Here is a 13,107-nt window from a genome sequence, read left to right as displayed (position 1 = left end):
TGTGTACGTGTACACTGGTAGATGTACCTTGTTCAGGAATCAGTTTATGATCACACACAGTTACGCTGATGCCTGTGGTTTTGAAAGTTGCTGATTCAAATCTTACTCCTGTACTGTGTATACTCTTGAGGAAGGTACTTACCCTTAATTGCTCCTGTAAAGTTACCGGTCTGTATAAATGGGTAAATAATTGTAAGTTGCATTGGAGAAAGCATCAGGTGAATGAGCCCTTTTTAAAAAGTATTTACGCTGCTGTACCAATTTAAATCAAGATGACTGACAAGTTTAATTGTTAAAATCATTGTTTGAAGTACAGTTTCCTTGAAGCTCATAATAACCTCAGGATGAAGCATAAGAAAAGACCAAAAAGTCATGAAAACTATAGATATATTCTGCATGTATTAAATATGCATCACATCTTACCACTAAAAACTTTCTTCTTCCTTGTTTCATTCATTTTTGGTAGCAGTCAGGTAAAAATATATGCATGTAAAATAAAAATCTGCATAGTTGACTATAATTGATTGACAGATGAAAAGTGCATTACAAGTTTAATTTTAATGTATATGTACATGAGAAAAAAATAAAGGTGAAAATGCATCCACTGTTCAAAATTTTCTGTGGTTGTGAAGTTAACTTGTACTATAATATTCTTGATTGCTCAGATTTTCTGAAGTTCACACATAATCTGCACTCAGCATTGTGGCATGCCATGGTGTGTCTGGTCTGAACAGCAATTAGCTGGAGCAGTCTGAAAAGCAAGGCTAGTCACCAGGTCAGGCCATTCAGGGTACTCGCCAGCAGGGCAAACTCAAGGTTAAGGTCAGGTTACTTGGCAGCAGCAGGGATGATTACTAGGAGAGAAGCAGCTGTGTTGAAGTTTGGGACACACTCTAGGTCAGGGACTTGAAGAACACCTGCATCATTGATACGGTTGGGGGTGTTCAGTAGGAAGGCCAGGTAAGTTTATAGAGAGATTCTAGAAAAGCAGTGTAATGGTGAAGAGATGGGTGGAGACCAGGGGTTAGCATGGCCTTTGGGGGGGGTGTGACGCAGCGCAGCAAGCTTGGCAGGGGCCTACTCTGTGGTGGGTCTGGGGTACAAATCCTGCTTGCAGTGCCTTGCCACGGATTGGCGTCCCATCCGGGGTGTGTCCCCTTCATCTCTAGCCCTGTGTCCTGTGTTGCCAAGTTAAGCTCCAGTTCACTGCAACCCTGCTTGGGACAAACAGTTGTGTACATTGTGTGTGTATGTGTGTTAATGATCGCCACAAACTTTAACCAAAATCTGAGCTAGTTTGACCTTTTAACAAAGTCAAAACCTCTTACTGTTTCTAGCAGTAGCAAGGACTAACTGCGGCTTATTTATTCAATCACACCCCTGAAGATGATCCGATTTCATTCACGACTGGAATAGAACAATTTCATGCCATTTTTGAAGGGCCCTCACATACATATTTTCTGATTAACTGACCTGCTCCTCTGTCAGCAGTGATGAATACAAACTTACTGCTATTCAAGCTGCTAGAGAACCCACCTCCTGCACAGATTTTTAGTTAACTGGTAAAAGAATGTGTTAGTGTCTTCTGCATGCTTGAGATGTAGCTCTAGTGGTGAAGCACAACATTCATATATGGTTTCATATGCAGTTTGTCAGCCTTAATCTTGAATGAGCTATACTGCTAGCTAACAGGGTTAAATCAGAATATGTTATCTCAGCAGGTATTTATTTGTACATGGTCTTCAATCCAAACCTAAGGTAACGGAGGAAGTTAGCAAATGCGTCAAATACAGCACAGAAAAAAAGTTTTATGCATTTTCTATTACAGAGCACATGCAGCACAAAACTCAGACAAAGAAAAATACTCTTTATCTGAAGAGGAGAATGTAAACTTCAGAGAAATTTAAGACAGTCTCTTTTGCTGACCTCTTAAGGAGAGGCATTTTGACATGTCTTGAAGTGCGCTGGGAATCAGCTGGAAATTGAGCAAAAATATTTTCAGTTTTCCAGTAAAGACAGTTGGGTATTGCCTGATGTTCTGGAATGGACTTTCAAGTTTAGAAAGATTATTTTACTAACAAATATTGAAATTCTTGATTCACAATGTATAATGCTACTTGGAAATATGTTAACCTTATTGGGATCCTTGTGTAAAATATTACATTACCATAAAATGTACAATTAATACACACACATTTTCTGAACCGCTTGTCCCATACGGGGTTGCAGGGAAGCGGAGCCTAACCCGGCAACTCAGGGCATAAGGCTGGCGGGGGAGGGGACACACCCAGGAAAGGATGCCAGTCTGTGGCAAGGCACCCCAAGCGGGATTCAAACTCCCAGACCCACCAGAGAGCAGGACCCGGTCCAACCCACTGCACCACTGTGCTACTGCGCCCCCCTACAATTAATACACACAGCTCAATAAAACATGCAATCATACAATGCTATCAAATAAAATAAACAAAACTCCATGAATGCATATATGCATGCATAATAAAATTTTACAGTTAGTAAACAGGAAATAAATAACAGGCTCATGAAATAAAGCAGTAAATAGAACTATAAATAGACAATTCATTCTGTAAAGATGGTGTTATGACTTCAAGGCTTTATAGCTGTGTAGTGGGGTGTAGCATAAATTTTATAAGTTATGAGTCATGAATTGACAAGTAGTGTGTACAAACAAGAGTCTGTTTTTAATGTTCTTGTGAAAGAATAAAATATAAGTGTTAAGGCTAAAACCCTAGAGAACCCTTACATCTCTCCTTTGCCTTCCAGTAGCCCCACTAGATTATATCCTGCTCTGTCCTAAATTTCATATCTGCTTTTATTTTTAAATATACAGTACTCCCCAGGCTCACAAGTCTACTCTCTTATTCACAAGGTTGGTCTGTGAGTCTATGGGTCTTGCTTAGTAATGAGGATCTTTATCACTGTGCACCTGAGGCACTGCCAGTCAAGGAGGCCTTGCGTCCAGATGTCATGCCATTTTAGCTGGATTTGAAATCCAGATGCCCAGCTCTAGACCTACCAATGCCCGTATTCCACTTTCTGCCAACAAAGCCCTTTGGAGAGGTTTGCACTTAAGGTGGGTACTGGTGTCAGCATTTGTCTGGAGGGACTTACTTCACCTCATTCTGGCACCGCATTGTACCAACACTCTTAGGTCCTCCTCCACTGTAAGTGTTTCCTGACAGACCACTGGTGTATGAGAGCTTTTACTGGCAGCAAGTGTGGGCCAGGTGATCCTTGCTACCACAGATATGGCATTGGCGAGGGCCTTGTGCAGACCATAGTAAAGTAGCTGAATTCTAGGCATTTCCAGCTCCTCATCTTCATGCACTCCTCCCCAGTGTGACTACTGACTGATTCCAGCCATTTCAGTTTCACTTCTCCCTTTCCTGTCTAAAACTCTGGCACAGGCAACCTATCCAGCTATTTCTATCCCAAGCCCAGAATTATCTCCTGGGTGATTATTAGTCGAGATTCAAAGTGGCCATTTGAACAAAAATGTCCTCCTTGCAGTATTGGATGCTTTGCAGTTAGCTAGAGCAGCCTCCCTCTCTTCAGTCCTCATGCTTCTCAGCTCATCTGTAGCATTTGACACTGCTAACCACCAAATTCTACTCCTGTCTCTTTGAGAGCTTGGCATCAAAGGAATGACACTGAAATGGGCTGAGTCCTACCTATCAGATAGATCTTACCATGCACTCTACCATAGTGCCTAGTCATCCCCTCAGTCTCTCTCAACTGGTGCTCCACAGGGCTTGGTGCTGGGCCTCCTACTCTTCTGTATCTATACCTCTTCCTGAGGCTCTGTCATTGCCTCCCACAGATTCTGCTACCACTGCTGTATTGATGATACCCAGCTGTTTCTCTCTTTTCTCCCAGAACAGAAGCTACAAATGCTCCCTCATGTCTCACTGCTTGTCTTTGGAGCACCTCTGTCTGGATGTGCGATCACCACCTAAAACTCAGCCTCTCCAAAAACAGAGACCCTTTGCCTCCCAGCTGGTCTGTCATCCTCAGAATGCTGCTGCATGATGATGTGTTGTGTTTGACATTCAAAGCATTTCTATGTATCCCCCTTCCTCAACTCTGTTCCTGTAACTGCCAGTTCAAGTTCAAGATTCTGGTTTTGTCCTTCAAGACTATTAACGAATATGCTCCCCGACATCTACGAGATCTGATCACTTAAAACATCAAGAACACAATCCTGCACTACTTTTTGTAGCCATAATTAAACATTTGAAACACTACATTCCTCTAGTGATAAAACTGACCTAGTAATAGATGACGTCAAGTTTTTTTCAGCGAGGATTGGTCCGTTTTACAATTTCGATCGTCATATAGGGCGCAACCCGATTTTCTTCTCACTCCCAGAAGACAGTCATTGCAGTCTGGTGCCGAGTTAAAAAGCGGAACATGTTACTGTTATATTCTTTTGCGCTGATTGTATTGCCATGTTTGCCTGGATTTGGTGAGTAACTTATGTAATATGCAGATTTTTGTTATCCAAAATGTATAGGCTAATATTCGTACAGGTTATATAATATTTTAAGTGCAGTACTTTGAATTTTTGTAAATAATTTTGTCATACACCAGTTCGATAGTTTTTAAGTTTTAGGTTTTTAGGTCAAATAACCGAAATAGGATTAAAAAATGCTGTTTCTAGCGGGATTCGCTGGTGTGTTATAATGATAATTTGGTTAATTGTGTGTCCCGCTGCTCAGCCAGCTGCCAGGAAGCGCAGTCAAAACTAAATCCTTGTAAATTTGAATTGGTGCCTGTATCTGTTTGCGCAAGTAAGGTAGCGTAACAAGTAATCATCATGTGTCTACACACCAACTTTACTGATGAGTAATGCTGATGCGTAGTTACATTAGTCTAGATCTCGTTCGTTGAGAAAGCAAGGTTATGATTTAACTCGGGTACGGTACTGAGCACACGGTTGAGACACTCAGATCACCGACTTTACTTTCTCACTGAACCCAAGTTGAAGTTTTCTTATGAATGGGTAAATGCAATACTTTATTTTTTGCGTTCATGGGGAATCTTCTTGTTCTGGTTGTCAAAATGATTAATATACTGTAAAACTTTTTGCGCTTTAATAGCTAATTGTACGTTTTCTTTTTAAATTTAGTTCATTACTCTTTTTCACCCAGTTTCCAGGGTTTTATAGAATATTATTTCAGAAAGCTATCAGACACATTTTTCTAAAAAATATTTTATTTCACACCACTTGAGAAGCAGAAAATTTGATACAAGTTAAAGGTTCACTATAGACTTATGGGAATATTATCGCTATCGGTCCTCAAAATAGCGGAGTAATGCTATTGTGAAAGGTCATAAAGGTTTTTTCTGCAGTTAGTTTCGTCAGTGATTGATTCATTAATTTTGTGTCCAATTCAAGATTTAAAACAAGAAGTAATCATTGGAAATCAATGTACTGATTTTAATGTTTTATTTTAGTATCAAAAGTATCGCAACTCAAGTGTTCTTTTGATTTGGGAGAAGAATATTGTAACCGTTTATATTAGCAAACTTTTGTACTTGATGGCCTTTTATATGGCTGTATTATGGTTTTATATTTCCTAAAATCGTAATGGAACTTTCACATCGTTCGTACAGTTTTCATATGTAACGCTTTGAATAGGAAGAATATTTTAAGTAAATAATATGCAATTGAACGGAAGGTCGAAATGGTATGTAAATCTTAACCATTGGATTAGTCCATTACTTTTATTTTAGATCTAAGGTTTTTATTGACGTGTCAAATGTGGGCTGTGGTTATGTTTTCTGTATTTGCCATTTGTTAACAATTAAAGGAAAACAAGTTTTATTTTACTTTTCTTTACCCTTTGTTCCAATAATCACTTCATTATGCGACTGCACTTAAAGGAAACCCAAATAAACTGTAGAGAAACCCACGGAGGGTAAGCAGTGTGATTCCAAATAAAGGTTAGTGACCAGTCAGGGTCGTTTACATTCAGTTCCTGCATAAGAAGAAATATACGAAGTAAAAATACAAGCAACAGTTTTTTAAAAGAAGACAAACCTGATGTGCAGAAACGTTGGCGGAAGAAATTACAGACGAAAATAAAGGGATGGAAAGCAATTGTAATGTAACTTTCTGAGTACTACCCGCTTTCATTGGCAGCAGCAGTGTGAATGAAATCCAGAAATCACTCGGGACACCCGAATACTGAACGAACATTCAGTACTACTTCATATATCTGTTAATATATTCACGTAATATTATAAATATTGTGAGTGTGGGGGCAAAAGAGCAAAATGTAGACAAAACAATTCCATTTTGTAGTTGAAATTATACATTGTGTTGCAAAATTACTTTAAAATAAATTACTTTTTTTGTTAAACAGATGGCTATTTTCACCATAACCAAGCTGAATGTCGCTTCACCTCCGGGGACCTGAAAGACCTTGAGTATATTAGCAGGTACATATTTAACAAAGTAGAGTATGCGAGATTCAACAGCACTGAGAAAAGGTTTATTGGATACACGGAATCCGGAGTGAAAGATGCAGAGAGATGGAATCAGGATGGATTAGCAGATCAAACCTATGGCGACCTGGATGCCTACTGCAGGCCCAATGCTGAGTATGAGATACAGAACATACTTTCACATACAGGTGAGTAGTTCTGTACTGTGTAAAAAGCAGACATGAACTTCTCCTAAATGTTTCTCACTTAATCATTTATATGTGCTCTATAAATATTTACTTCTGTTTTGATCATAAAAAGTTAAAGATTTCTAAATCATTTTGTCATGGATCTACATACTGTTTTGGTGTTTGAGCTGTAGAAATGGAAACTCAATACAGATAAAAGAGCAGGGTGTGGCACAGTGATGCAGCAGGTGGCACTGCAGCCTCACAGCACCTGAGTGGTGCGACAGAGCATGGGTTCACTCCCTGCTTAGTCTGTGGCATTTGCATGTTCTGTATTTGTGTGGGCTTCCTCCTACAGTCCAAAGATATGCATTTCATGTGAGTTGGTGATGCTAAATTGCCATAGGTGTGGCTTGAATCCCTTGTTTAGCATCTTTGATCAAGGTACTTACCCTAAACTGGTCAAATAAAAATTGCCCAGCTGTATAAAATGGTAAAATCTTAAACTACTTACAATGATTTAAGTTGCTTTGGAGAAAAGCATCAGAAGAATAAATAAATGTGAATTCTTTTCTGTTTTGTTTCAGTTGAACCTTTGGTAAAAGTTAAATCTGTGAGATCTGGCAGTCAGAGACACTCCACCATGTTGGTGTGCAGTGCGTATGACTTCTACCCGGGGGGAATCAAACTGACTTGGCTGAGAGATGGGAAGGAGGTGAAGACTGATGTGACTTCCACTGAAGAGCTCTATGATGGAGACTGGTACTATCAGATACACTCTTACCTGGAGCTCACACCCACATCTGGAGAGACCATAGCCTGCCAGGTAGAACACAGCAGCCTTCCAAAGCCCAAGATCTACAATTGGGGTAATAACTTTTGTTCAGTATAGTTTATTTTGTATGATAAAGATTTTATTATGCAAATAGTAGTGACATGTCTGCAATATCAGTTGTCTGATATTGAGCTTAAGATTCTTGGGTGGGGGGGCTACATGCATTTGTTTCTTCATTATCCATACTCACCACACAATTGAACAAATGGAAAAGACTTTAATTTGGTTTTGTTATATGAATCAATTTCTTCAGTTTTTAACACTTCTGTGCCTGCTCTACTGCTGACAGCTTAGCGCAAACTGTGGAAAAATCAATGACCCAAACATAGTGAAGCATAGAAGAGCCTGTGTAAGTTTGTTTTTTGTGTGGCATCATAACTGTTCCACTAGTAAAGATGTTCATTAATACGAGTGAAAAATAGCACAGAATTCAGCATTAAGCCATTTTGTGAGTCATCTTTATAGCTCTGACAATTATTGATTACAATGATAATGGACTCATAATTTAAAATGCAATTCACATATCCCACATCTCACTGACACCATTTTTTAACTCATTATTTCTATATAATTATGTGAATGGATAATTCATAGCATTTTCTAGTTATCTTTGTGTGTATGTATATGTGTATATAATATGGATAAATGTATATGTATAATATAGATATGTATATCTATACATGGTGCATTATCCTTGCTACTGTTGTAATCTGTGTGTGTGTGTGTGTGTGTGTGTGTGTGTGTGTTACTACTGCTACCTGCTCAACAATTTCTGTACATACTCTGCCATATTCTATTTATTTACTTGTTGTACATATATTTCTTATATTTAACTGCGCTTGTTCATTTGCACTTCTGGTAGATGCTAAACTGCATTTTGTTGCTGTGTACCCATACTATGCATTGACAATAAATATCTATACATCTATCTATCTATACAGCTGTACAGAAAGATACTTGCAGTACCTATTCTCTCGTCACCTATTGTCATTCTGCAGTTTGTAAGTTCTCCCTTCATTAATGGGTTTTGTAACAGATTTTGGAGCTGTGCTGATAAGTTGAATATACGACTCTAAACCCTTGTGCAACTCTACGAACTTGTGATATGTATGTTTCTGTGACAGACGTGCTCTGTTGCATCTTGAGCTCTGTGCTTACCAGGTTTGTCTATCATCTCAGCTGTTACTGAACAGGCAGTTGATATTAGTGGATGGAATGTTAGCAACACAATCACTAATTTGTCTCTGAGGACTAAATATATGTACAGAAATTTATTATTGCTGCTTAAATACAGCTCTTTACTTTGACAACCATAAAACTTGCAGTAAAGTTTGAGTATATCCAATGGAAATATACAGGTTTTACAAAGTGACAAGAAGTATTGTCAGTTGTTGCCAGTTTTAACTGTGAATTGGTGATCTTTGGGTGTGGTAGGGGAAACTGTTATGTATGCACTAAACATAGTCATCAATGGCTCAATTTTTCCATGTAAAAATCATGCCTGCAGTTCATGTTGAAATGTTATGAATTTTTTTTTTGCAGGTAATGGTGAATACATCCTGGTTAAAATATAAATTTAGCTGCCAGACCAAATTCAATGATGTTCCTATGTCTTTAAAGCAATATATGTGTGCAACCCACAAAAACTGAGCTTTTTCAAAGTACTACATATCATTGAATGGTCAAACCAATTCAAGATTAGACTGTATTGAATGTACAACCATGTGTTTTGTTTAAAATTAACCTTCATGTCATTTTAATTAGGGGGATAATTCATTACATGATGCAAATTAGTCCTAATGTAACAATTACTCAATTTAATTTTCAGATCCCTCAATGTCAGATGGGGAGAGAAACAAGGTGATCATTGGGGCATCTGGACTGGTTTTGGGACTGATCCTCTCGCTTGCTGGAGTGATTTACTACAAGAAGAAGTCCACAGGTGAGATTTTGTTGTGCTGTCTTTAAATAAATATTGCATTAGGATTCCAATAACTGTTAGGGTTATTGTATAAACATAAGAATGAATATATAGTACGAAGCATAAGCATTTGGAGAGTGAAGTAACACTGGCTATTTTTTGTTGCATATTCAAGAAATTTTTATTTTAAATCAGAATATGAATATAATGCTAAAGTACAGATTGTTAGCCATTATTTCATGGTAGTGCTTTTTTCATTCAGGTTAAACCATGTTGGAACAATGTCTCTTGTGTATAGGCCCCCAGTTTCAGCTGAGCATAAGTGTTGCAACCTGTGGGTGACTGGTGTTTCTAAGTGCTCACATGTCATGTTCCCTTAATTGCCCACATATTAAAAGAGCTGTGAATGTGTAGGACTGGTTGTAGCCACTGGAGTTTGTGTGGTTTTGGTTTTAGTGATTTTTATTTGTTTCTAGTTTTGAGGTAAAAACTGAACCAAGATGAAAACTAGAGAATTGACTGATGGAAAAACAAGCAATTTTATAGAGGACGTTAAGGAAAAGGACAGTTAGAACCTTTGTAGCAGCTAAGCATCACAAAATCAGAAGGATTGAATATCTTGAAACTACTGGCAGAAAAGCTATTTGTGGTGACCAGGTTGTCCAAGGAAGACTGCAGTAATTGGTGCCAGAAAAATCATTTGAGCATTGAAGGAAATCCCAGACTGCAGGGTGTGTGCAGTATTCACAGAAGGCTTTGAGAGGAGTGATACAGAAGCTACACTGCAAGATGCAATCCCTTCATCAGAACCATGAACAGAAGGGTCAGACTGGAATTTGGGATGCAAAGATGAGTGAAAATAATTATGAAACAGTTTTATGGACAGTGGAGGTGATGATTATCTGTTATCACAAAAGATGAAAAGGAAAGTCTGGAGAAAGAGAGGGACTGCAAGTAATACTAAGCTTACCAGCTTGTCTGTGAAACATAGAGGAGGCAGTGTCATAGCTTGAGCATGCATGGCTCCATCTGCAACTGGCTCACCGCCAGCGATGGTAGCAAAAGAATGAACTCTGAAGTGTACAGAAACAGGTCTTCCCTTGTACAAAAAATTCCCCCAAACTCGGTTTAGAAGTTCATAATGTAGCAAGACAACAGTCTAGAACATACTACACTTTTATTCTGGGAGTTCATTAAAAAGAAATGCAAAGTTTTAAATGGGTCAAGACAGTTTTCTGATTTAAACCCCCCCCCTTAACATGAATTTCACTTCCTGAAGTGAGGTGAGAGTGAAGGGAATTCAGAAACCTCCCCCCAAAATACACAACACACTTAATTCATACATTTATCTGATGCTTTTTTTTTTTTTTCCCCCAAAGCAACTTACAATGTTAAGGTTACAGTTATTTAGCCATTTACACAGCTGGGTAATTCTAGTGGAGCAACAGAGGGAAAGTACCTTGCTCAAGGGTACCAGAGGTAAGGATCAAGCCTGTGACTTTTGAACCCAGAGGCAGTAGCTCTAACCACTATGCTACCAGCTGTCCCAACACCTCAGTCTGCCACTAAGGCTTGGCAGTGCACCTCAAAGGAAGATGTCAAGAGTCTAGTGATGTAGGGTGTGTGCAACCAAATACTGATGCTGTACAAGTTAGTTCTAATATTTTTGGTTAGCTGGAATTGGGGAGTCTAAACACAATGGCATTGTTCTAACATCAGTTAACCTACATGGAAAAACATAAAGCTGAAATTCTGTACTGCATCATCTTATACATCTTCCATCCATCGTCAACAACCACTTTGTTCTGCATGGGGCTGTGGCAAGCTGGAGTCTAACCTGGCAGCACAGGGCACGGGGGGGGACACACCGCAGTCGGGATGCCAGTCTGTTGCTAGTACCCCAGACAGGGCTCAAGCCCCAGACCCAGCACACAGCGGCCACCTGCAGAACCCGCCACACCACCATGCCCCCCTGTATTCGTCTTTTCATCAATAAAAATTTTACTTCAATGTCACAGTACTTATGCTTCTCACTGACTGTAGAACAGATGACTTCCTTGAAAGCAGTCACTGAAAAGTCATTCAGCATGTTAATTATGTATTCTAGTAAATACTGAGATGTAATCCAGAATATACATTTTTAGTTTATTCTATTATTGCGCATATTTGATATTTTTCTTGTTTTACAGGGAGAATCCTGGTACCAACAAGTTAAGTTTAGGTAGGTTGCAGTTGTTCTTAGGTGTGTTGAATAGTGCAACATTTATACTATTTACTAATGTTACCTTTTTATTTTTACTACAGTCTGTTGAAAATACACAATTATACTGTATAATAGCTAAAGGTTTTACTCTAACTCTTCTGCTTTTCCATTTCATAGTTAACTCTCAACTGTCATATAGAGAGCAATTTTATGGAACTCAGTTGTGGGGACAGGCTTCATCCTTTCATGATGATTACTGTTTTAACTTAATGCAACTTTTTTTTTTTTTTTTTAATATATATATAAATACTTTGAGCATGTATAGAATGGACTGGCATCCTGTCCAGGGTGAAATGGTCCTGGGACAGGCAGTTGTAGAGAGAGAGAGAGTGTGTGTGTGTGTGTGTGTGTGTGTGGTTTTGTATAATGCTATTGTCATGCCATTACACTTAATATACTGATGAATAGTATTAATTAAAAATGTTTTACAATGTTTATTCCTTAACACATATTTTATCTGTGTCCAGTTAAATTGTGTAATCAGAGTTCTAAAGAATATGATCAGATTTTATGTATGGAAGGGCTCTGGGTGATCTGTGAGCAAAACACCACAAATTGAACCACCACATTCCTGAAGTGACTGTGACAATGTACTTGTTTGTCTCATTCCCCATTGTTCTCCATCACTTTGAAGATTTAAAGGAAATTGTTTGAGTCAGGAAACTGTTTGTGACCACAGATTTGTTGCCTGTTGCACCAAAAGAGACTATAGAAGTTGTTGAAACTACAAAGATATTAGATGACAGTGATAAAATGTTTTAAAGTGCAAAGTACTTTAAGTATGAAAACATGACTAGCACCTAAATGCTCAGTTTTTTTTTTAATGATTTAAGTCTATTTGTATAATTGGAAAAATGACAGACACAACCTGCTTTTGCAGTATAACCTTTTTGGGGATTTTAAAAACAGCAAATATAGAATTTTACATGGGTAGGATGTGGTATCTGTATGAGTCACCAGTATTCTTTAAATTTGTACCAGTAATTTTATAACTGAGGCCACTAATGAGCTATCTTTAAGCATTTTATCAAAAATCACTTTGTGCCTGGTTTTTGTTCTTGTTCAGCCTGATTAACGATTGAGTGGATCACTAGAATCTGTTCCCATTTAGACACTGCTTTAATTGAAAGTCATCTGTATGTTAATAAATATTTTTAAATGCACTGTATGGCTTGTTTTGGAGTTTTCTATTTTTCTGAAGTACAACGTATAACTAAAGGTGAAATTGGATGTACAGTACTGTGAAATTTTAGGCACTTGCTTGGGGGGGGGGGGAAGCTGTAAAGTGAGAATGCTTCCAAAAATAATGCTCATAATTAATAAACTTCCTACAAAGCTTAGTAACCATCCATTATCAATTGCTTGTCCCGAACAGGGTCGCAGTGGGCTTGACTAGGTCCTGCTCTCGGGCGGGTCTGAAGTTTGACGCCTGCTTGGGGTGCCTTGTGATGGA

General features: G+C 38.4%; 1 protein-coding gene across 2 annotated transcripts; it reads left to right on the top strand.

The window, feature by feature from the left end:
* The first annotated feature begins 4,369 nt into the window (after positions 1-4,369).
* On the top strand, positions 4,370-12,817 carry LOC108934046 (H-2 class II histocompatibility antigen, E-S beta chain-like). 2 transcript variants are annotated; one of them, XM_018751534.2, is made up of 6 exons: positions 4,370-4,483; positions 6,387-6,656; positions 7,223-7,504; positions 9,299-9,412; positions 11,581-11,612; positions 11,772-12,817. In XM_018751534.2, exons 1-5 carry the CDS (start codon positions 4,429-4,431, stop codon positions 11,604-11,606), a joined length of 747 nt encoding a protein of 248 aa, XP_018607050.1. In that variant the 5' UTR covers positions 4,370-4,428; the 3' UTR covers positions 11,607-11,612; positions 11,772-12,817. The 2 variants fall into 2 exon arrangements, with proteins under 2 accessions (XP_018607050.1, XP_018607049.1); XM_018751533.2 differs by having other exon boundaries at positions 11,581-12,817.
* Positions 12,818-13,107: the final 290 nt, after the last annotated feature.

Source organism: Scleropages formosus, chromosome 18 (assembly GCF_900964775.1).
Source record: "Scleropages formosus chromosome 18, fSclFor1.1, whole genome shotgun sequence".
NCBI classification, from domain to species: Eukaryota; Metazoa; Chordata; class Actinopteri; order Osteoglossiformes; family Osteoglossidae; genus Scleropages; species Scleropages formosus.
Note: the sequence above shows the minus strand (reverse complement) of the source record. Positions and strands in the feature narration are given on the sequence as shown.

Bases quoted from the DNA above. Each gene is read 5' to 3' on its own strand.
- LOC108934046 (XM_018751534.2), top strand. From the start codon at position 4,429: ATGTTACTGTTATATTCTTTTGCGCTGATTGTATTGCCATGTTTGCCT. The intron at 4,484-6,386 runs GTGAGTAACTTA...TTTGTTAAACAG, and splicing joins GCCATGTTTGCCTGGATTTG to ATGGCTATTTTCACCATAAC. The intron at 7,505-9,298 runs GTAATAACTTTT...TTTAATTTTCAG, and splicing joins GCCCAAGATCTACAATTGGG to ATCCCTCAATGTCAGATGGG.